This window comes from Drosophila busckii, chromosome 2R (assembly GCF_011750605.1).
Source record: "Drosophila busckii strain San Diego stock center, stock number 13000-0081.31 chromosome 2R, ASM1175060v1, whole genome shotgun sequence".
NCBI classification, from domain to species: domain Eukaryota; kingdom Metazoa; phylum Arthropoda; class Insecta; order Diptera; family Drosophilidae; genus Drosophila; species Drosophila busckii.
Genome location: NC_046605.1, coordinates 780,483 through 802,298, shown reverse-complemented (window position 1 = coordinate 802,298; position 21,816 = coordinate 780,483). Strand labels below are relative to the sequence as shown.

At 42.5% G+C, this 21,816-nt stretch overlaps 3 protein-coding genes across 6 annotated transcripts; 1 reads left to right on the top strand and 2 right to left on the bottom strand.

Annotated features, from left to right (window-relative positions):
- Positions 1 to 332: 332 nt before the first annotated feature.
- On the bottom strand, positions 333 to 2,262 carry LOC108596265. The gene is made up of 4 exons (XM_017981824.1): positions 2,177 to 2,262; positions 1,920 to 2,018; positions 1,586 to 1,859; positions 333 to 1,515 (listed from the first exon to the last, which is right to left on the bottom strand). The coding sequence occupies exons 2-4, from the start codon at positions 2,012 to 2,014 to the stop codon at positions 1,057 to 1,059; spliced, it is 828 nt and encodes a 275-aa protein (XP_017837313.1). The 5' UTR covers positions 2,015 to 2,018; positions 2,177 to 2,262; the 3' UTR covers positions 333 to 1,056.
- A 318-nt stretch (positions 2,263 to 2,580) lies between these two features.
- Positions 2,581 to 7,236, top strand: LOC108597494 (anillin). Of its 2 annotated transcripts, XM_017984078.1 has the most exons (11): positions 2,581 to 2,818; positions 2,908 to 3,183; positions 3,323 to 3,784; positions 3,869 to 4,214; positions 4,273 to 4,590; positions 4,658 to 4,817; positions 4,972 to 5,107; positions 5,163 to 5,348; positions 5,405 to 5,620; positions 5,680 to 6,330; positions 6,390 to 7,236. In XM_017984078.1, the coding sequence occupies exons 1-11, from the start codon at positions 2,801 to 2,803 to the stop codon at positions 7,107 to 7,109; spliced, it is 3,489 nt and encodes a 1,162-aa protein (XP_017839567.1). In that variant the 5' UTR covers positions 2,581 to 2,800; the 3' UTR covers positions 7,110 to 7,236. The 2 variants fall into 2 exon arrangements, with proteins under 2 accessions (XP_017839567.1, XP_017839566.1); XM_017984077.1 differs by having other exon boundaries at positions 3,323 to 4,214.
- Positions 7,237 to 8,789: 1,553 nt separating this feature from the next.
- Positions 8,790 to 21,680, bottom strand: LOC108597549 (feline leukemia virus subgroup C receptor-related protein 2). 3 transcript variants are annotated; one of them, XM_017984159.1, is made up of 11 exons: positions 21,265 to 21,680; positions 14,854 to 15,119; positions 13,763 to 13,874; positions 13,563 to 13,665; positions 13,373 to 13,501; positions 13,218 to 13,313; positions 9,845 to 9,986; positions 9,595 to 9,794; positions 9,401 to 9,525; positions 9,178 to 9,288; positions 8,790 to 9,114 (listed from the first exon to the last, which is right to left on the bottom strand). In XM_017984159.1, the coding sequence occupies exons 2-11, from the start codon at positions 14,981 to 14,983 to the stop codon at positions 8,826 to 8,828; spliced, it is 1,437 nt and encodes a 478-aa protein (XP_017839648.1). In that variant the 5' UTR covers positions 14,984 to 15,119; positions 21,265 to 21,680; the 3' UTR covers positions 8,790 to 8,825. The 3 variants fall into 3 exon arrangements, with proteins under 3 accessions (XP_017839648.1, XP_017839646.1, XP_017839647.1); XM_017984157.1 differs by lacking the exon at positions 21,265 to 21,680 and adding an exon at positions 17,239 to 17,324; XM_017984158.1 differs by lacking the exon at positions 21,265 to 21,680 and adding an exon at positions 17,248 to 17,301.
- Between the last annotated feature and the right edge of the window lie 136 nt (positions 21,681 to 21,816).

Sequence of the window (21,816 nt, the reverse complement as noted above, 5' to 3'; positions counted from 1 at the left end):
TTTTTACCCGTTGACGTTGACAGCTTAACGACAGCAATTTTATTAACTACGCTCGCCAAAGAAGTAGAATCAATGCAAATGCAGACGTGAGCATGATTACAAGAGAGCCCGAGATTGAAAGAGAGCGGGAGAGAGAGAGAGAGCGCGCGCGCAAGTTTAATTTACTTTAAGCGCAGCTTTATGTGCGCTCGCGTTCATTACTCATACGCAACTGAACGCAGATATTCAAGCCGGCGCTGCCATCGGCGCATACCCTACGATCCAAAAGTTGGCATCGGGAGTTTTGTCTTTACTCAAAAGCGTGTGCAACTAAATCTTTTACTTAAGCTTTTTATTTATAGTTGCTACAACTTAAAACAAAGTACATACATGAAAAAATATTGTTATGGGTTGCAACAACTCTTGCATTTGGACAACATAGGGTATTCGTGTGTGGTGTGTTGGGATTGCAGTTGCTGTTGCTGACTTTCTTCGTAGGCGCACGTTAACTCTATTCATCTTTTTTTTCGGCAAGCAGCAAGAACAGCAACAGGTAAATGTGAAATTGTCTGTGTTTATTTTGTTTTGACCAAAAATGAAAAACAGGCTCGCAGAAAACCAGAAATCTTCTAATCTGCGCAGTCAACAGAAAACAGCGAAAAGACAGACAGACAGACAACGACGCCGACAGCTGTTGCTGCTGGCTGTGAGCAAGAAATCCGAGCTGTTTGCTTTATTTCTGTTTGGGGCGGCAGATAAGCCGAAAGCAGTTGCCTTTTTGGACCCTGAAGGACAACTCAATTTTAATTAAATGGTTATAAATTAAAAAATCCCAGCTAACCTTGAGCTGAGGCTGATAACTCCAGAGAAAGAGAGAGATGCTTGGACACATTGCGTGTTTGTTTCAAGTTGGCCAACAGGTTTATCAGTCAGGTTGCCACAGTGCTGCTGCTGCTGCTGATTCATGCCGCACTAACATTGGTGAACGCTTTTAACTATACTAACGCTTAATTATGTGCAATAACAAGTCTTTTCATTCAGTTTAAATAACAATCTTTTGTACTTAAGGCCATTTTTTCACTTGAGCAACGCTTGCAGGCGACTTTGTGGCGTTTTGCTAGCGCTTTGAGCCACTTGCTTTTGCAGCTGCGCTGCCAGCTGCAGCAGCGCGTTGTGCTTTTGTGTTTTGGATTGTACTTTGGGCGCTCCGCTGGCTCTGCTACTGCTGCTGCCGGTGGGTGTTGTCGACTGCGCTGTCTTTTTCTTCTTCTGCTTCTTTTGTTTGTTGCTTTGGCCGGCAGCGGCGATCGGCGGCTTCTTCATTGTTGCTGTTGTTGTTGTACTTGTTGGGGCAGCCCTTTGTTGTGTTTGTGCTGTTGCTTTGATATCTTTGTTTTTGTGTTTCTTTTTCTTCTTGGGTCCTGCTGGCGCTGCCACTGTCGCTGTTTTTATTGTTTCTGATGGTTGCTGCTTGCGCTTCTTTGGTTTTTCCAGCGGCAGCATTGTTTTGTGTCCACAAATCGCACAGTTTACAGCCTTAAAAGAAATTAATGTTTATCGTTTTCTTAAATGACAGCGAGTGAGTCAAAGGGTTAAGGTAGCATACCATATAACTGCCCATGCGCTTCTTCAGCCACTTGGCACGTTTCCTTGCCACCGTGCTGAGCTTGCCAGTGCCCTTCTGTTGATTTGTCTTAGCTGCCTCCAGCTGAGCTATCAGCCTACGGCGCTTGGCATTCTGGGCTAGACGCTGGGGCTTTATGTTAAGCTGATAATGGCCATCGCTCCACTCATTGCCGCAGCGGCGACACATGCGCCCCGGGCCCACGCTGTCTTCTGGCATTACAACATTATGCTTGGCCAACTTGCGACAGGTATTACTGCAAAGTACATATTTAATGGCGGGATTATCGCGCTGATTAGCAATATGATTAGCTTACATATAATATGATTTAAGCAGACGCTCTGCATGTGTTTCCGTGCTAAGCGCATGGGCGCAGCTCCATAGCAGGTTTACCTTCTTTTCCTCTGCCATTTACCTGGAAAGAACACAAACATGAAATCTTCTTGCTTTCTAGCTAACTTTGTTTTGGCGGGTTTTCCATCGCGCACTAATGTTGACAACATAAGTTGTTACAGCATGTGCTGCTTATGTGAACGGTCGTTTTAAAATATTTGTGTAGAACTTAATTGTTACCTGACTTTGTTATTATTTTTATATATTTATTTAATTATATTGTTCTGCATAATTCCATTAAGCAGGCACATTATCTCAAATCGTAGAGATTTAACTATAGATGACAGTGTGTTTCTAAATATACCTTTTGGAAAAATACTAAAATACTATTTTAGCAAGCAATTTGGATTCATCAAGTATTTTTATTCTTGGATTAATCCATCACTCTTGCGAAAAATGTGTTTTTGTGTATCTTTTAAGTCACCATAACGCATTTTTAAAAGTTAGGTGCTATCGCTGAATAACATCTGTATCGAATAAATACCAACAAGTATCGTAACACAAAATAAAACTATCGATATATTGATATTTTAATATAATAGGCAACCCTCACGCTTGGCTTCCATTTTAAATTTAACGTTGCGAATGAAAAGCGAAAAAGAGACGCGCTCGGTTTCAAATGACAAAGGCATTTAGATAAATACCTAGAACTCGATGTTTAAGTGTTTCAACTTGACTAAAAGCCAAATAAACAAAATAAAATCAAGTGCAAGTAGTATTAAACAAAATTAATTAAAAAGTGCGCGAAGTTTCTGACAAGTAAAGGCATTTGCAGCTGCAATAACAACAACAACGACAAGCACAATGGACCCGTTCACTCAGGTAGAATTTCACACACACACGAAAACAATAAAACGCCATTTGGCAATGCAATTGCAATTGTGTAAACTGTAATTTATTGTAATTTACAGCGAATGCTAGAGAAGGCAGAACAGCGCAGTCGCGCCTTGGGCATAACCAATGCCAGCGTTTTTCCGCTATCGGAATGCAGTTTAGCGACGCCACAGACAACAGAGAAGCCAGCGCCTGCAACTAATAGCAGCGGCAGCAGTGGAAAGATTGTTGTGCTGGAGAAGGCGCAACTGGAAGCGTCACCCACAAAACCGTTGCGCCATTATGCGGCCGTCAACAAGGAGAATATGGAAATGGGCATTGAGATAAACATAACCACAGCGCAGCCAATTGGGGTAAGTCGACTACCTCCACTTTCCCACTCCCCTACACAATTCCCTTTTGCCTTTGCTGTACTTTGCGTTTGGTGGTTGTTTGTATGCTTTTGTGTCTGGCGCTTCATGTGTTTTGTGTTGTGTGTGTCTCTGGCTTTAGGTACAAGTGGAAATACAGGAGCAGGACATGACAGATACGGAGGAGGATGAGGCAGATTCGAGTAAGCAGCAAAATGTAGCAGCTCCTGTTAATCAGCCGTTGGCACGTCTAAGAGACACATCACGCAGCCGACTGCAACGCATGGGCGCTTTGTACTCCAACACGGATGATTTATCCTCGCCCATACATCGCACTGAGGCGCAGTTTCATGCAGGCGATGATGAAATGCCGCGCAGTCCACGCAAAGGCAAGCAGCGCTTGGGAAAGTTGGCCGCGTTAGCGGATACTATCAATCAATGGGAGGATGATACAGCGCATCATGATGTGCATCGTCCGCTTTTAGAGTCAGTGCCGCCACCCAAACCAGAGCTGCCAAGTCGACCAGTTGCAAGCTCTAAGGCCAGCTCAGATGCTGTAGATGCCAGCAAGCAGCAAACTAAGCAGTTGAAATGGGATGCCAAGGTATTGAGTTCGCTAGAAGCGCAGGGTTTCCAACGACGCGAGTCAAGCACCATTAAACATACTTATGACTATGTCAAACCCCAGCAGGAGGAGTCTACAGCATCCAAGCCGCAAGTGCCGCAAAAGTCGCACACAGTGAGCCAAGTGGCCAAGAGTTTTAGCAGCAATGCTGCCACTGGTGGGCCCGCTAAATCCGCGCCAAAGCCTGTCAAGTCCGGTTTGGTCGCCGGTCGCGCTGCCGTATTTGAGAACAAAGCACAAGGTGGCCAAGGCAGTCAGGCAGCCAAAGCTAATCAAAAGGATCCGTGTGAGTTATCGCTCAAGGATCGCATGAAACTCTTCGAGACAGGAAATGCTAAGGCTATGCTGCCGAAGGCGCCCATTGCAAGTGCGCCTACGCTGAATCAGATAAGAGCGCCAGAGCCCAAAGGTAGTGTATAAACTAAAGCTTCAATTCAGATTCAATTCAAATGTATCTCTATTAACAGTGCAAGCTGCAGTGCATCCCGTTACTGCTGCTGCCAAACCGCTCGCTGAGCCCGCAGCTGCCAAGCCAGAAAGCAAGCTGCGCGACAAAGTAGCCGCCTTGGTAGCCTCTGCCCAGTTTGCCACAGAAAATCGCATTAAGGACATAGATCGTCAGCGTCAGGAGGATATGCAGATTATAGCGCAACGTTTCAATAAACAAAAAGAAGTTGTAGCGCCAGCGGTGGCGCCGCCAAGCAGCAAAGTAGTGCGTCCCATGCCACCACCGCCGCCACCACCTATGATGGCCAACTCCTTAGCTAGCAGCAAGAGACGCTCACGTAAGCTGCGGCCAACAAACATAATTCCAAGCAGAATTGTAATTGTTTATTTGTTTATAATGTACAGCTGGCGATGCTATAGACGAGGAATCCAAACGTGCTCGCAAATCCCAAACAGATCGGCTTTATCCCGCACTCTCTGATTTGGACTCTAGCGAGGGTGAGAATTGCTGTGCCTCGGCTACAGCTTCAATGAATGACGACAGCGAGGACCAAGAGCTGGAAAGGTGCGCAGATAGATTCTATTCTTGCTTGTTGTTTCTGCTCTGCATAGAGTAGCACGCTCAGCAGTTCTTAAGACTGATTAACTATAGCTTTAATACTAAACTTAAAAACAAATAAATAATTAGAACTAATCTGTTTTGCTTTTTTAATCTGTAGTTGCATGGCAGAGTCAGAGGAGTCGCAGACAGAGGACAGCAGCGCGGGCATGGCCAATGGCAGCCTAGGGCGTCATATACTCAACACTGTGCAGCGCAACGAGGCGCAGCAGCAGCAGCTGCAACAAGTGAAGAAGGTAAGTCGCAGCACAGCGGGCGGTAAGCAATTATAATGAATAATTATTTTTACAGACGGTGCATTATGCAGCGCAGGATGATTATTATAGCCAGGATGGAGGGGATAGCTCAATGAATAGCTCGCAGGTATCTGGAGGCATTGATGATTATTTGGACGAGGCCTTGGGTCAAGGCTATGACAGTACCCAAGATGAGCAAGATACAGAGGATGAGAACAACGCCAGTCATCTCTCATTAGGCGTAAGTAGCAATTTTATATCAACAAATTGTTTATTAATTAATATTTGTTTGTGCAGAGCAAAGGCACAACTGCCTCCAATAGCTTCTCTTTCCGCAAGACGCCCGCATGCCAAACCATTGCAGAGCATCAGGAGGCCATGGACATACAGACACCTTTAATGCATGGCGCTGCGCAGCCTGTGAAGTCCGAGCTGAGCGTCAATCAGGACAAGGACAATCTGGTGACGCTGGTGCACACCGTTAGCTTCTACAGACGTCAACAAAGCGCCAATGTAATTAGCTACTGAACTGTACACTGAACTATTTATATTAATTGTTATGTAATTACCAGAGCTCCAACTCGACACCAGTGCGCAAGATTTGCCGCGAGCAGCAGGTAATGCGCTCTGCCTTGGCGAGCGATTGCCATGCCAAGCATAAGCTGGAGTACGATTCACCAATGGCGGGCGCTGCAGCTGAAAGCACAGACGACTATAGCGATGAGGATGCAGACATGCAGCAGGCGCGTGAGACCAACGAGGCTGCCAAGGTGCAGGAGAAGATTAAGAAACTGCTCGATGAGGTCTGCAAACAGCAGCAGGTTATAGCGCAGGCCAGCCAAGCCTTGAATCTGTGCGCAGCTACTGTGGAGTTCTCTGGCTCTACAGAGTCTGTTGAGGGCGAACGCTACTTGCTGCTGGCCACGCATCGTCGACAAGCCTGTTTGGATGAAGTGCAGCGGCTGCGCGTCGAGCACAGCGTGCGTCCAGTGGGCGCACCCAAAGAGAAGGGTTTGCTGACGCTTAAGGACATTACCATACCCTTGCGGCAGGAGTATGTGCGCAAAATGGCCACTGGCAACATTAATGGACATCATTTGGTCTGCCTGCTCAAGTACAATGAGCATGTGCTGGCTACCAAGACGGTGCCCACCATGCCTGGCCTGCTGTCTGTCAAATTTCCCGATGTGCTGCAGTTGAATCATGTCTATGCGGACTTCAGAGTAAGCTCAAACGCTCTCAAATCTTTTAATGGTTACTAAGCCATTTCTTTTGCTTATAGATCACCTTGGAAATCTATGGCATGTTGGCGCAACGCGATCAGCTGCCACACGAGCTCAAGTATCACATCAATCTGAACAAAAAGGGCGGTGTGAAGACGCCCAAAAAGAAGGGCGGCGAGAATCGTTTGGTTATGCCGCCGGTACAGAGTCCAGCGGGTCCGCATGTGGTGCGCACACCGCAGCTAGTGCAATATGGCTTTGCCATCTTTTCGCTGCGTGAAATTCAACGCACCAGCTGGACGCTGACGCAAGTGCTGGGCGTCAGTCCGCTGGATGGCACCGTGCACATGAAGGTCAACTGCGAGCTGTCCATATCGGTGGAGCACAAGGGCTTTCTTACGATGTTCGAGGATATCTCGGGCTTTGGCGCTTGGCATCGTCGCTGGTGCTATCTAAACGGCTCTGTGCTCAGCTACTGGAAGTATCCCGATGATGAAAAGAAAAAGGCACCCATGGGCAGCGTAGATTTGAGCACTTGCACTTCGACTAAGATTAGCACTGCGCCGCGCGACATTTGCGCACGTCTCAATACCATGCTGCTGGAATGCGAGCGTCCAGCGCTGGACACTGACCAGGAGTCGCTCATCATTGTGCCCAACGGCAGCAAGACAATAGTGCGCCAGCTGCTCTCGGCGGATACAAAGGAGGAGCGCGAGGAGTGGTGCGCCTATCTTAACAAGGCGCTGACGCTGCTGCGCGCCTGGGGCAACACGCATTGATTTCACGTTAAATGTTTTCTTTTCCGTTTATGTATTTTTTAGTTTTATATACTTTGTCAGTCTAAACTTAAAGTATTGTTTCAACAACGTTTTGTCAACACAAACTATCTATATACATAATATATATATTTATAACTGCTAAGTTAAATCCCAGTAAAGATGTTCGCTTAATCAAACGCACACTCGTTTTAGTTTTTGTCTATATTTTATTAAATACTTTACACATACATATACCATATGCCATATATCTATATAATGCAATAACGTTGACTGTGTGCCAGGAAACTGTTAACTATATTTTTTTCGAATTGCGCTAATGTTGATTATTACATAAGTATATTGATATTCATTTGATTGTGTTCATTTGTTATGTTGTTGTGTTTTAGGTGGTTGTTGTAGGTATTACAGTTAGTAACAGCATATGTCAGGTAGACTCTGAATTAGCGCTGTAAATATCTTCATTCCAAATCGAACTGCATTCAGTTTACAGCACAAGTGTATTTATGGCCTTGCAATTGACGCTAGTTTCGTTAGAACTTTTGGCCTAAAGGCTGGCTAACTACAAAATTGCAGTTAAATATGTATCTTCTTTTAATTGCTTTGTTTATTACTTACACTTGATGATACGTATAGCGAAAATTCATCTAATTTTTGTCACAACAATATTTCTTTACGTATTATACACGCAGTTAAAGAATTCTTTTGTTTTTCAATTTATATATTCAAGTATAATTGAGTTAAGTTGTAAATACTTCCAAATAACGACAACATGACTCAGATATGCAGTTTTTATAGTATACGTGTATACTTTGTATGCATGTGTGTAGTTGTGTGTGTGTGTGTATGTACATAATGTGGGCGCTGTACTTGGAAGTTGTGTATGTACATTTACTATATAGTATATCTATATCAATTGCTGACTTTGGCATAACTATTTTGAATTTTAGAAAATCAAAATTTTACTGCATAAACTTTTCAAATTTTGTTTAGAACATTTATTAGTTGCGTAAATGTTAGAGAGCTGCTAATCAGAAGTGTAGTATATATATAAGTATATATGTATATTGCAAGGCTCATCATAGTTAACTGTACTATATAGTTATCATATTCTCAAGCGTCCCACTGTTTCCCCCCAAAGGTGCAGCTTCCAACTCTGGTAATAGGTAAAAGGTTATAGTTAATAATAACACAACAGGTTAAAGGTTGGCTATAATAATACTGTAGGATACGTTTTCTCATATTCTCAACTATTCAATGTTGCAAAGTGTTTTGTTTGTTTCGTTTGTTTTTGTTGTTAGTCGCATAAATAAAATAGGATTAAAAGTTTAAAGCTAATATCCAATGCAAGTCTTTAATGATTTATGTGGCTCTGGCAAATTGACTTATGCGCTAGAATTTATTTTTAAAAATATATAATCGCTTTTGTTACGGCCAATGCTTTATAAAAAAATAATTGCCTAAGCTAAATTTACAACTGTTTTGAGTGTGTGTGTGTGTGTGTGTGTATGCGTGTGTTTGTGTTAAAATAATTTAACAAATGCTGCACTTAAAGCTACAGTTTTAAAAATTAAAAACAAATGCTATAATTTAACAAACAATGCAATAAATTAATAAAAACAAATAGACACGATTGCCTTACAAAAATACTAACAAATGCGACGACGCTGTTTAGATGTATGTGTATGTGTTTGTGTGTGTGTATCCCTGTGTGTGTGCTTATGGATTGCTGGCTGCATTGCTGCCGACCACTTGTGCATTCTGTCGCCGTAAATCGGAGCGTGTGGCGGCGGTAATGGCCGTGCCAAGGATGAGCATGAGAGCCATCGCTACATTGGCGGGCACGTCGCCATACGAGTAGAAGAGCTCGGAGTAGAAGAGCGTAAAACAAATGCCAAAGGTCTGCGCCGAGGCATTCAACAGACCCGACGATGTGCCCTCTGGCTCCGGAAAGGTCAACTCTGCGCCAAACTCAAAGCCCACGGGCAGATAGCCAGTCATAAAGAAGCTAAGCATTAATATATAAGAGTTTAGTTGTTGTCTGCGCAGCTTTACAACATTGCGGACTTACCCCAACAGCGAGGCGGTTAGATACACCACTGCAATGTGTCCGGTGTCCAAGGTGAAGGTGAAGATCCACATGCCAACCATAGATAAAGCATAGACGGCCAGCGTTGTTTCTCTGCAAAAAACAAAGCACATATGTTCACCCATAGTTTACGACTTGAGCTTCCGAGCTTAACTCATAAATTTGTGCATAAATTCTTGTGCTCATATTTATTTTGCTTGCTTACTTGAATTTATGCGTTTTATCCAAAACAATTCCAGACACAACCGAACCCAGCATGCCGGCCAGCACAATGCTAAGACCAATGCGTCCCGTGTCCACCTCATGACCCGGATAATACTTGAGCACCACCTGACGACCAGAGAGAAAGCGAAAAATAAACAAACAACTCTTTGTTTAGCTGCAGTCGCAACTCTTTACCGGATTGAGCAGCGTGGAAATGGCGTAGAATACACCCACATTGATGCCATAGGACAGCAGCAGAAAGATGAAGTTGCGATTGGTCATTAGATTCTTAAGCGACTGCATAAAGCTGACCTGATCCTCGGCAGCCAAGCCCTCCAAGCGTTGTGCAGCTTCCTGCGCAGCAGACGGCGGCGTGGGCGGCTTATCCTGAAAGACTGCAAAGCGCTGCTTAAGACAGAAATTTGTTTGAGTCGCTTTAGCTTACATATGGCCATGAGCACCAGCAGCACGCTGGTTAGTCCTGCCACCAAATAGAACATCATCTGCAGATCCTTGCCCACTGTGTCCAGACTCTCTGAGTTTGGCACCAACATGGGCGGCAGCACAAAACCCATGGCCACGCCCAACTGCAAAACAATAGAAACGTTGAAATTTAAATAAAACTTTCAGCACGCGCCAGAGTGCTCTACAATTGATTTATACGCCGCTGTCGCTGTTGATATGCAGCTTGGCCAACAGCCATTGCAGTTAACATTTTTCGTTTTTGTTATTATTTTTTTGTAGCCCTGTTTCGTCAGAAACTTTGCACGCGCCATTGCGATGCAAATAACTCAAAAATAAAACAACAACAAAAACAAAGCAGCAGCTGCTGTTGTGGCCAAAAGTTATGCTGGTTTTCCACATTGTAACTGTGTGTGTGTGTGTGTGTGTGTTGCTGTTTTTATTTTCTTGCTGCTATTTGGCCTATAAATCGGTTTAGGCAAATAACTTTCGACAGCCAAATTTGCAAACTGCATTAAAATTAAGTGAATTTATAACTCGTAACTCGATTGCAACTAAATCAATCACAATTGCATTGAAAGCCTGTTAACTGCCTTTGTCTTGTTTGGCATTAAAGCAGCTTTCAGTGCAATTTGCTGCTGAGCTTTAATCCGCTTGCAGCTCAAGTGACTGCAAATATTCTCACGCCTTTGAGCTGCATGAATTTTGCGTCTAAAATCAATCTAATTGGCATATTTGAGTCTCTATTTGAGGCTAAAAGCAAGAGGCATTGAAATGTATGCAATGCAAATGGCTGCAGCAGAATTTTGTCAAATGCAACAATTTGCATAAATTAAATTGCTAGCAAGGCTCGTGGGTAAATAGAATGCATGCATTTCTGAATATATACTTGTCATAGCTGATGAGCTTGTTTTGGCTTTATTTGCACTTCTGAGCTTTGGCCCCAGATGCTGCAGGGACAGCCATAAGAACAACCGACTTGAAAGTCCACTCCAAACTAAAACACTAAATTCATTTTGAATTTAATTCGAATTGGGAAATGGCGAAGCTAAGCATCTGGTATTCGAACATATAAAATAATTACTATATGTTTCTTTATTATTATGCTAAAAGCCTTTTGCTTGTTGATGTGCAATACAAAAGTTATAAACAAAATGCTAAGCAAACAAGTCAACTAACAAACTTTCAAAAGCTGTAAATCGAACTTGAACTCATAAATATTTGCTGCTTGATCAAGTAAACAAAGTTATGGCAACAACTGCTTCAAAATGTGGAGCTTACAATTAAAGGCATGATAAATCAGCTAGCAAAATAAAGACACTGAGCAATTGTGTTAGCTTAAGATTTATGCATAAGCTTATGCCAATTTTTTTTTGAGGGGCATAAAAAATTGCAAATATAAGCAGATGCGAATTGGAAAAGAGGATGAAGAGCAGCCACTGAAGAAATTTGAAGCACTATGAGCGCGCAGCGCGTGAGAGAAAACATACAGGATGTCAACGACGAAGTCATTTCCTGGCGTGTTTACATACGCGTTCTGCCAATGCCAAACAAGGCTAGAAAAACAGCAGAAAAAGCGTCAAAGCGAAAAAAAAGGAAACTATGTTTGTTCAGCACTTGGGCTGCAACAATGCCAAAGCTAAGGCTGAGGCTGAGGCTGAGGCTGAGACTGCGTTGGAGGCGCTAAAAAAACTCGTGCCCTAACGAAATCCGCACGTCAGGATTCAGCGCAAGTGGCCCAGGCTGTTGCCTGTGGCGCTTGTGGCCTTGCTAGATAAGCGTGACTAGGTGGGGGCGGCTGAGCTTGGGTGGCTGCATTCAATGTCAGCCACGCTGCGTGTGATTTTTGGGTTTAGTTGCTACTCAGCAGTTTTTGGTTCAGTCAAACACGCAAACTTTAAGGGCGCGCAAGTTTGTTGTTTAGGCCAACTGCGATTAACTTGTATTAAAAAAGTGACAAATGCCTTCGCTTACGCTTTCGTTCGCTTCACTTGACCTCGCTACTGCTGTCGTTAAACTATTTGACGGCACTGTAATTGTGATGATGGCAGCATGCCTGGAGCACATATTGCGACATCCGTCGAGACCATTGAGACTTCCCAGCCTGGCGCACAACAAGGCGGAAATTATAAGCCTTTTCAGTTGCACTCAGGCGTGAGGCACACACACACACACGCACCAGCACACACACATAGCTATATATAGACACACTGCTGTCTGTCAGTGTCAATGTTTGCTTTGCCTATTTGCCTGCAGCAGCAGCAGCAGCGGGGGAGACTGTGGGGTGTGCCCCGCATTTGCAACACGTTGCACGTGAGTATATTATGCGCTCGTAAATCAGCATTAAAAGCCTTGCCCCCCGCCCGCCACTCGTCTTGACCCACTGCACGCTAACAAAGCAGCAAATATGACGCCCTAATGACTAAGCAAGCCAACTAATTGTTTTGCCTTGTTTAGCGTCCATTAAGCTGCCAATTGTTCAAATTACAAAACGCAAGCGGCGCTGAGTTTGGCTAAATGAAAAGTTCATAAATTTTGATTTGCGAATCAAACCAAGCGCTCGCTTAATAGTTAGTGAAGTCTAAGCTTTGTCTATTTTAGTTTGGCTTACCTCAATGCAAAGTGCAATTGCAATTGCAATTGCAATTGAATTAATTAATGCACACCTTGCGGCACCAGCAACGCAACTGGCTGCGGCAATGCTTGGGAGCAAAGCTAATTAGTTTTATGGCATAAATTTTGTGGTCAAGCGGTGCTAAAATGCAACCGCAACTTAGCCACACACACACACACAAATACACACATAAAGAGTGTTGAAGTGTTGAAGCAGTTGCAGCTGAGCTGCGCTAACCTCAGACTGACAGTGACAATGTTGACATTGCTTTAGCCTTTGACCTCTATGCTCATCACTTATGCAGTTTGTTTCACAGTCGAATAAATAAAAAGTGTGTGTGCGTGTATAAAATTGATTGTGTGCTCTCTGTGTGTGTGTGTGAGAGAAAATGAATTTGGCTTTGCCACTTCCGCTGGCCGGAAATGGTTTCCAAAAAAGAAAAGCGTAAAAGTCATTTTCGCATGTCAGTGCTAAACTTGCAGCATCAATCTGCTACCAAAAAGCAAAGAGCAAAAAAACAAAAGTAGGGCTGAAGAGCTACTGCTGCTCAGCCCTTTTCGTGTTCATGCAAATGTTTTCGTCTAATGAAAAGCCATAGCTTATGAGCTTACAAATGAAAGCCTAGGCTGCCCTAGTCTCAGTCAAATAAGTTACATTTTCATTGCAGCTGTTAGTTCAAGTAGCAAGCGCACGCACAACGGGGGGCGTATGCGTAATTTACGCGCTTAATGCTAAGACTCACCTGATTACCAAACACGCCCACGCTGGTGGCAGACGACACTTGATCAGGTCCAAACCAAACAGCAGCCAAGCGCGCAGGCAGCGACAATATGCAGACCTTTGATTAAAATATAAAAAAGTTAAAAGTAGCTAAAAAAGTAATAGCCTGGCAGTTACCTGAGCTAGCGCTACAATAGCTTGGCCTATAAAGCCCACATAGAACAGCGATGGATCCACACTGAAAACTTTAATCCAGGCGCCCACACAAGTGCCCACCACACCCACCAAGGCAGTGACACGCAAGCCCTGGAACAATATGCAATTGTTTAAATATTTATTAAACGCTTATCAGCCGCCAAACACTCACCGCTTTATCCAGAAACCAGCTGCCCGGAAATATAAGTGGAATATACAGTATCATATATATCATCGAGGTCCAGTCCACCCACTTGTCGCTAATGCCATAGTAGCTATCAAAAATGCAAGCATATTTATAGTTTGATGATTTTTAATTAAATATGCCAAAAAATGTGTTGCATATGCATTTGCTGTCTCGCTCGCACTTACCGTGTGATTATATTGTTGATGATGGTGTACTGCACCCACTGCATGGCATTGGATGCTGAATAGAATACAAAGAGTATAAGCACCGCCCAGCGACGTGCATAGACTTTATAGCCTGCGAAATAGAAAAGACACACACACACACGCACACACATATGAGTATATATAGTATATAGACTTATGCTTGTTCAGGTTTGGGTAAAAGCCACTTGAGTTGCTAGTGTAGCAGCTTTGGCTGTTTGTCATTTGCAAGGCCTTGAATAGCAAGCGACATGCAGTAGTCTCACATAAGATTAAATGGATTAGCTCACAGTACGTATACGTAATAAGCAAACAGAGCTTAAAATAAGATTAGCTAAGTCTTAAATATGTTTATAAGCGATCAACATGCCCGAAAGCAATAACTGCTCGTTTAGCAACATGTTGCAGCAACTTTGTTGCTGTTGCTAATAAATAAAAAAAGCCGACAACTTTTTTGCCAACTATTTGAACTTTTTTCTAGCTATCCAGACTAGCTGCCTTTATTTTGCAATTTGCATTACAACTTGCGCTAGTGAGACGTCAGCTTACGTGAAAATTTGTTTTATTTTTTGCACTTTTTTGTTTGCTTGTTGCGTGACATTGAAAACGCTTTTGATGTTTCCTATTTTTAGTTGGCAACACACACACACATACGAACGCTGCAACATGCAAGCGAAAACTATTGCATACTTACAGCTGCCTTTGAATCAAAATGTCTGCTTTGTATGTGTGCGTGTGCGTGTGTTAGTGCAAGTGCTTTGCATACAAATGTTTAGTTTATAGAATTCGAATCACATAGCTGCTATCTTGAGTTAATGCTTGAAAGATTCGTGTTTGCTTGAGCTGAGCCTTTGCATACAGAACAAAACGCTTAAATAACTATTTGGCATTGCCAACTAACTGAGCTGAGCTGAGCTTGAGCTGTAGCTGCAGCTGTGTGTGTAATAGGACGGCTGAGAATTGTGTGTAAGGATTTAGTTGACTTTGGCTGAGAGTAAATAAATGCATAGAGAAATCAAACGAGCGTTCAATGTACATAATTCACATAAATTTAATTAAGACTTGGCGCTCACCTTCGGTTGCCACAATATCCGCCTTGGGTGGTTTGCTATCCTTGGGCGATATCATGTCTGTGGACTTGCTGGCTATGTAGGCATCACTTGCCTCGGCAGCGCCAGTGGCGGCGCTATGTTTTAAATCCATTGAAAGCTCTTTAAACTATGTGCTGCTGTTTTTGTTTATATATTTATAAACTCTTGGGCGGCGCTGCGTTTAACTTTTGTTATCGGTGGTAACGTTTAACAATTTTTTAGGCAGTTTGTAGTTTTGTATAAAATTGCTGCAAATAAATAAAAGAATAGCAAGCGTTAGTTGGCATAAATAAAAGCAATGCATGCGGCTGCTAAATTGTAACACACACACATAGAAAGTATAGACGCATGTGTGTTGCACATTTGCGGCCGTTTTAACAACTGGCATAAACATTTCTTCTGGCCACACAAAAAGGCGCAACGCCCACGTTTCAAGCAAAGCCACGTGCTTAACTGATTGCTGTTTTTTAACGTACAGTGCTAATATTCAGTCTATCTACTCTCTCTTTCACTCACTCATTCGCTATCTCTGTCGGTGAGTGTGCTTTGCGGCTATAGCAGGTGCGCCTAAGCATTTGGGCCACTTTGTTTTTATGTACGCAATTATTTAAAGCTTAGCATATGCAGTAAGTCTTAGCAGTTGAAATTACTTTGCTTTTATTCTTGGCAAGCGCATAAACAAAAGCAGTTTGCTTATAAAAAAATCATAATCCAAGCTAATTTTCAAATTACATTTTGCCTAACGCAGACTTACTTTCAAAATGTTTTTGTTTTACAATAATTTGCATATTATTTTACTTTTCATTTATCAATTGTAGCTCAGTGCTCTAGTGTAACTTTTAGTCTCTATGCGCTACGAAAATTTAATCGCTTTTTTAGTGGCTGCTTCAGTTTATTTTGTAGCCATTAGACAAATTACTTTTGCATACAGAATGATTTTGATCACAGAGCGAAAAAAAACATGATTAAGCGATATAAAGCAACACATTCATGAGAGCGCATTCAAGTGCCACACACACACAAATGCATTCAATGTGTATGTGTGTGTGTGTTATGTTTGTGCGCTGACATTGAAACTATGCAGTGCGCGTAATTCAAACGAATCAGCGACTGGGATTTGCTTGGGAAATGAATGTTGAATGAATTGGATTTATAAACGGCTTGGGTAACTGAGCTGAGCTGAAGATATATAAGAGATATATAGATAAGTGCTGAGATTACTTGTTGCATTAGCGCTTTGCTGCATTTTTTATATGAAATTTGAAGTGCTTTTAGTGATTTTTCCGGCTTATTTATCATGCAGCTCGATTGACTTGGCAAATTGAATTGTTAGCTTAATGGCTTGGGTGTAATCTGGGCTTGGGTGTAATCTGCTGCACAAAAGTCACAAAATGTAGTTTTGCTAATTAAATCTGTGACAATGCGCGTGCCAAAGCGGCAGCAGCATTTCCCATGCCACTAATTGATTTAACTTTGTTAATGCCGGGGCACTTAAATCAATTTGCCTGCATTGCAAATTCCACGCAGCAGCAGCAGCAACAGCAGCGCAAACAAATTTAAGCTGCGTGTTGTTATTGCTTTGGTTTATTTTTTTGTTGGCTGCGTAAATTGCCCCTAATGAGTTCAGCAGGCTGCAAGCTCAACTCATTTACTGATGCGACGCTGATTAGCCTGGAAATTTGCTCTCAGCGCTTACGCGGAATCCAACAATTGACAAACAATGCGAGCGACAAAATCAAAAAAACCACAACAACAATAAAAACTTTAAGAACGCGTGTCAGACTGTGTGGTACCCTTTGCTTTTAGTATTATTATTAATAGAGCTATTAAGCTCACGCCACAAGCATTTTGTACTGCGCTGCTAATAAGCTAAACTGTATAGAATTGAATTTATTTTTGCTCCAACTGTCTCAGAATATTAATGCGCCACACTTTGTAGAGTATAAAAAAATACCCGCCAAGGTATTACGCACAGCTGTTTAACAATGTCGCTGATGATAAAAAAATAACAACATTTTATATGTGCACATAAAATAAAAACACAAATCGAAACAGAGAAATGCGAAGCAAAAACACAAAGCGTTTCAAGCAGTTACACTCACGATCGAGTGGAGGCGTGCAGGCGATAACAGCGAGAGACTAAAAAATATAAATAATACAAACTTTTCCAACAATCAGTGTCTTGCACAATTGTCAAAAGCAAACAAATATATATAGACCATTTATATAGCGCTTGCAACACGTTTGAACTGTACTGACGTGTTTTATATATTTTCACCAACTTTGTGCTTTGCTTTTATTAAAAACAAAACTCTTTTTAAACGGCAATCGTTTAGTAGCCCCACTGTCTTTACTATGGAAACGCACATGTCTTACGTTGGCAGCGACGCAGGCAGCGAAACTCAGACACGGGCAGCGCGTCAATCGTATTGAGAGCGCGCGAACGGGCAAACTGAAACTGAAACTAAATCCAAAAACGTCGCTCAGCGTTCAGTACCGTTCAGTCATAAATTTGATTTTGCAAAATGCTTGTTGTTGTTATTAATGTTGTTGTTGTTGTTGTAAGCAGCTGATTCTTTCAACTAACTAACTTTTAGTAGAGGGGGAGAGCGACAGAGAGCAAAACACTTGGCATAGGTTCAACAGTGCGCAACAAGGTAAACAACTTTGAAAAGAAACAAAAGAACAATTTTCATATTAAACAGCATAATGTATTTATTGTTAATAATTAGCTGCTAATAATATTGGCATTCAACTAAGCTAAGCGCATTAACAAATGTTATTAAAATAATTTAATGTCATTTTACTTGCTGTAAAATTAAGTTGTTAATAAACATTTTATGGCAACAAGGCAAAGCTTTTAGCTGCATACTTTTTGCAGTGAGTGTCAAGCTATAGATTAACTGTCAGTCTTGGCAGACAACAGTTAGCTGAGTGTGCACAGTGGTTGCAATTGCATTTATTTTGTCAATTGCAGTGAGTAGCACTTAGCGTGCATTTACTGTAGTCGTCGAGTGTACGCCAGAACGTTTAAATATTTATAGTCGAGCTCTTATTGTAGTTTACTCTTCACGCGGTTTTCTTACTCTTACACACGCTTTCTTCATTTAGTCGCTTTCAAATTCTCCACCCACTCAATTCATTTGCATACACGTCGCTCAGTTTTCAGTTGCTTTGATTTAGTTTTGTGATTTTTTTATTGAATAATATGCCTGTGGCAACTTCCTTGTTGTCGCCACATGGCATTGGGTCAACCCCTCCCCCTCTCACAGGCTGCCAGACCCCAGACATAATCCCCAAGCGCAGCGTGTGTGCGACGCCAGTGCGAGTAATTGAGCTGGCAAAGTGCTGGGAGCGGGGTGTTCTCATTATTCGATTAAGGCAAATTATATTCTTTTATTATTTATAATGCAAATATTGGCACAGCCACATGCCACAAGCTCAAATAGTATGCCAGACCCCCAGACGCTTATCTAAGCTAAGCACTTTATTTTCCCTCGCTACTCTCGTTTCTTGCTCAAGAGCTGATAAGCCTTTGGCATGACATATGTCCGATTAGTAAAGAGTCTAAGTTTCATTATCAGTTGCCGGTAAGCAGTTATAATTACTTGTATCGGATGTTCAGTCTACAATGCCGCGGCCGCTACTCAACTTTTGCTCTGCAGACTCAAAGTCCGCAGCAGTCTTAAGCTCTGTATAGAGTCTTGTGCTGTCGGCTGTGCACTTGTGCATACTTTGTAGCTATTTATCTCTCCACAACTCACGTGTCCATCGTACGTGTTATATACAACTAGGTAAACGCCATAACGAACTGTCGTAAGTGACGCTTTGCATGCGAATTGGTTACGGCTTTTGTTATTAACTATGCAGCAATTGATTACACACACTTGGCTAATATATAGTTTATAAATAGTTAAAGTTAATTACCGTTAAGCAGTAGGTGCATGTTTAAATTCAAGGCCAGCGCTTTATTTAGAAAATTATCATACTAAGTCAAGCTTAGATGCATTGAAATTTATTTTGTCAAGTTTTTGCAACTTTTCTTTGGCTGTTGTGCTTGTTACACAAACTTGGCCCGGCGTAACTTTGTTTTTGATAACTCTTAATTAGCACACATTAAAAACTTTGTGCACACAATTTAATTTAAAACAAAATGCTCGTAATTTATAACATGCTACGGCCTTTGCGGCAGGCTACGGCCGGATGCAGACTCGTCACTCATTAGGCGTCTGACAGAACAAAGCAAGTGTGTCCAGTGTCCAGTATCCTGATTGCCGCCATTACTCATGCGCTTTTCTACAATTTCCAGGACAAGTTGAGCTGAGCTGCGTTAAGCCAGAGCCAGGCTTGCATGAATTTCAAATGCAATTTGCGCTTGGCCGCGGGGCAAGTGTGAATTGGGCAGCGTGGCAATTAGCCAGGACTTTGCCTGCAGCTGTAGCTTGTCCTTCAAACTGTTAAAGATTAATGCAAACAGTTTACTCAAAACACTCGCTCGCTTGCTGGCAACACCTTTTTGCAATTTGTGGCTGCAAATCTCATCTCGGCTATTGAGTTTAACAACACATTAAATCTAATGAGCCGCCGCTCTACGCCCTAACCTAGGCCAAGTGCCAGCTCCTCCTCCTTTCACTTATTTTCATTATATGCGCCTCAAAGTAATTCCAACTGTGATTACGGCCTCATCCTGCTCCAGCTCCAAAAGGCATTTGTCACGACGCCGCTTAAGCTGCAGCAAATCGTCTAATTATGCTGCCTTGCCGCCTTAACTGCGTTAATATTTCCGCAACATTTATTTATTAATTAAAAAAAAAAACGGAGCGACGCCGCTTTGGGGTGTAAGCCAGATTAATTGCCATAAATTGTATTTTATTTGCTCAAGCTAGCACATAAATTTACATTTTCTTTGTTAAATATTTAGCTAAAATATCAATTTAAGAAAACAAACAACAATTAGATTTTTTGATTGACCTTGTGGGCTGCACACTGAGCTCCTCGCTTGAGTGAATTGAATGGTAACTGGCTTTGTATTATGCAATTTAATGCTGCGACGGCAATTCATAAACGACTAACTATCTCGATTGGATTTGCAATTACTCTTACACTTGTATCTGTGTATCTGTGAGATGCAGTTTTAATTGCAGTCGTTGAATAAGTTTGGTGGCTTTTTTACATTTGGCTCTTGACCACTTTTGCTGTCGTTGGCAGTTTTTGTGCTTTACTTTTTATGCCGTAATTGAACATTTGTAATTAACTTCAATGGCAGTCGCTGTCGCAGTCGCTGTCGCCTTTTCCTGTGGCAGAGTGCACAGTTTACAGTTGAGTTGAGCTTTTCTTTAGTGTGTTTTGTTATCAGCAGTCTTTTGGCTCATTTTTCACATTTTTACAGTTGACTTTCATGGCGCTTCGTGGTTTGTGCTTTGTTATTTATGTGTGTGTGTGTTGTTGTTAGCTTAAATGGAAGGTCGCAGCAGTTAGCAGTCGATTGTAGTCCTAATTGAGAACTCTAGCAGTTGCCGTTCAAAGGCTGCAGGCGCTAGACTTTGTATATAGGAAGTGTCCTAGTTACGAAAGTTCAATCAATAATTGCAAGCCAAGTGCAGCACGTGGAGCGTGAAAGTTTGACAAGCATTGGGCAGCACAGCGCGTGATTAGAGCTTAAACAAAACTGCGCTGCGCTTTAAAATTTAACTACGCCAAGTGTGAACGAGGGGGAGCTTGGGGGGTGTTGGCGCCTTGTAGTGTGCTTCAGTTCAAAAACCTTTTGGGCATTGCGTCACTGAATTTTACGCCACAGACAAGCGCACACACACACACACGCACATGGGCAAGACAAGGCCTAAGCAGACACAGCGACAGACTTGTTCGTGTGCAAGCTAAACTGAGACGTCTGTACTTAACCGTGGGGGAGAGTGTAAGTGTAAGTGTAAGTGTAAGTGTGTGGGAAAGAGCAAGAGCAACTGTCAACCGGCTGTTTGTTCGTTGCTTCGCTCGTGCCTGCGCTGCGCCTTGGCAAATTGTTCAGCTTGCCAGGCACTTAAACAGCCTGTAGTACATTTTGTTTTATTATTATTAGGCTGCACCTAGGAGACACCTGCATTGGCAAAAAAAGGAAATTGCATAAAAGGCGATTATTGCCGTCGGAAAAATCAATTTATGGATTTTAGTTTTACACGTGTTGTTCCCTTTTTTTATAGTTTAAACAGCTTGTTGATGCAAGGCTTCGCATCTCTTTAACACGCTCTGCTCAGCGTCTAATTGCAATCAAATGAAACGCGTCGAGTGCTCGCAAACCAAAAGACCTCTCATTTATATTTAATTTGAGCTGCGGTGAAGGGAGAGTGGCAGACCGAACACGACAAAAAAAAAGGCAAAGCAAACTTTAGTACTTACCCCGTTTTGTTGCTGCTGCTGTGGATGTTGCTGCTGCTGCTGTTGTTGTTGTTGTTGTGTGTGTAGCTTAAACAGGAACAACACAAAAGCGCGCTAAAATTTCATCAGCATCTGTATGCGTAGCTTGTTTGCGTGTGTGTGTGCGCTTGTGTGTATTTGTGTAGGTCGCGCCACTTTTGAATGAGAACGGAACTTGGCTTTTTTTCGAGTGTACGATTCACTAAAGTTCCTACTATTTATTAACTTGGCTCAACGGCACTCTTGAAGGCTCCAAGCACCTTGCACAAATTAAAATTGTATTTTTTCACTTTCACGCGTTCTCTCTCAAGTGCGTTTGCGTTTGTTTGTTTGTCTCTGGGGGCCGACGTGGACTACGTTGCTGCTGCTGCTGTTGCTGCTGCTGCTTTTCTGCTGCTGCTGCTGCCGTTTGCTATTGCTGTTGCTGTCGACGCTTTGCGTTGGAATCACTGAACAGGACTACTGTGAATTCTATTGCCAGTGGCCATTTTATAACAATCTCCATTGCGTTCCACACCACAGCTGTTGGATGCT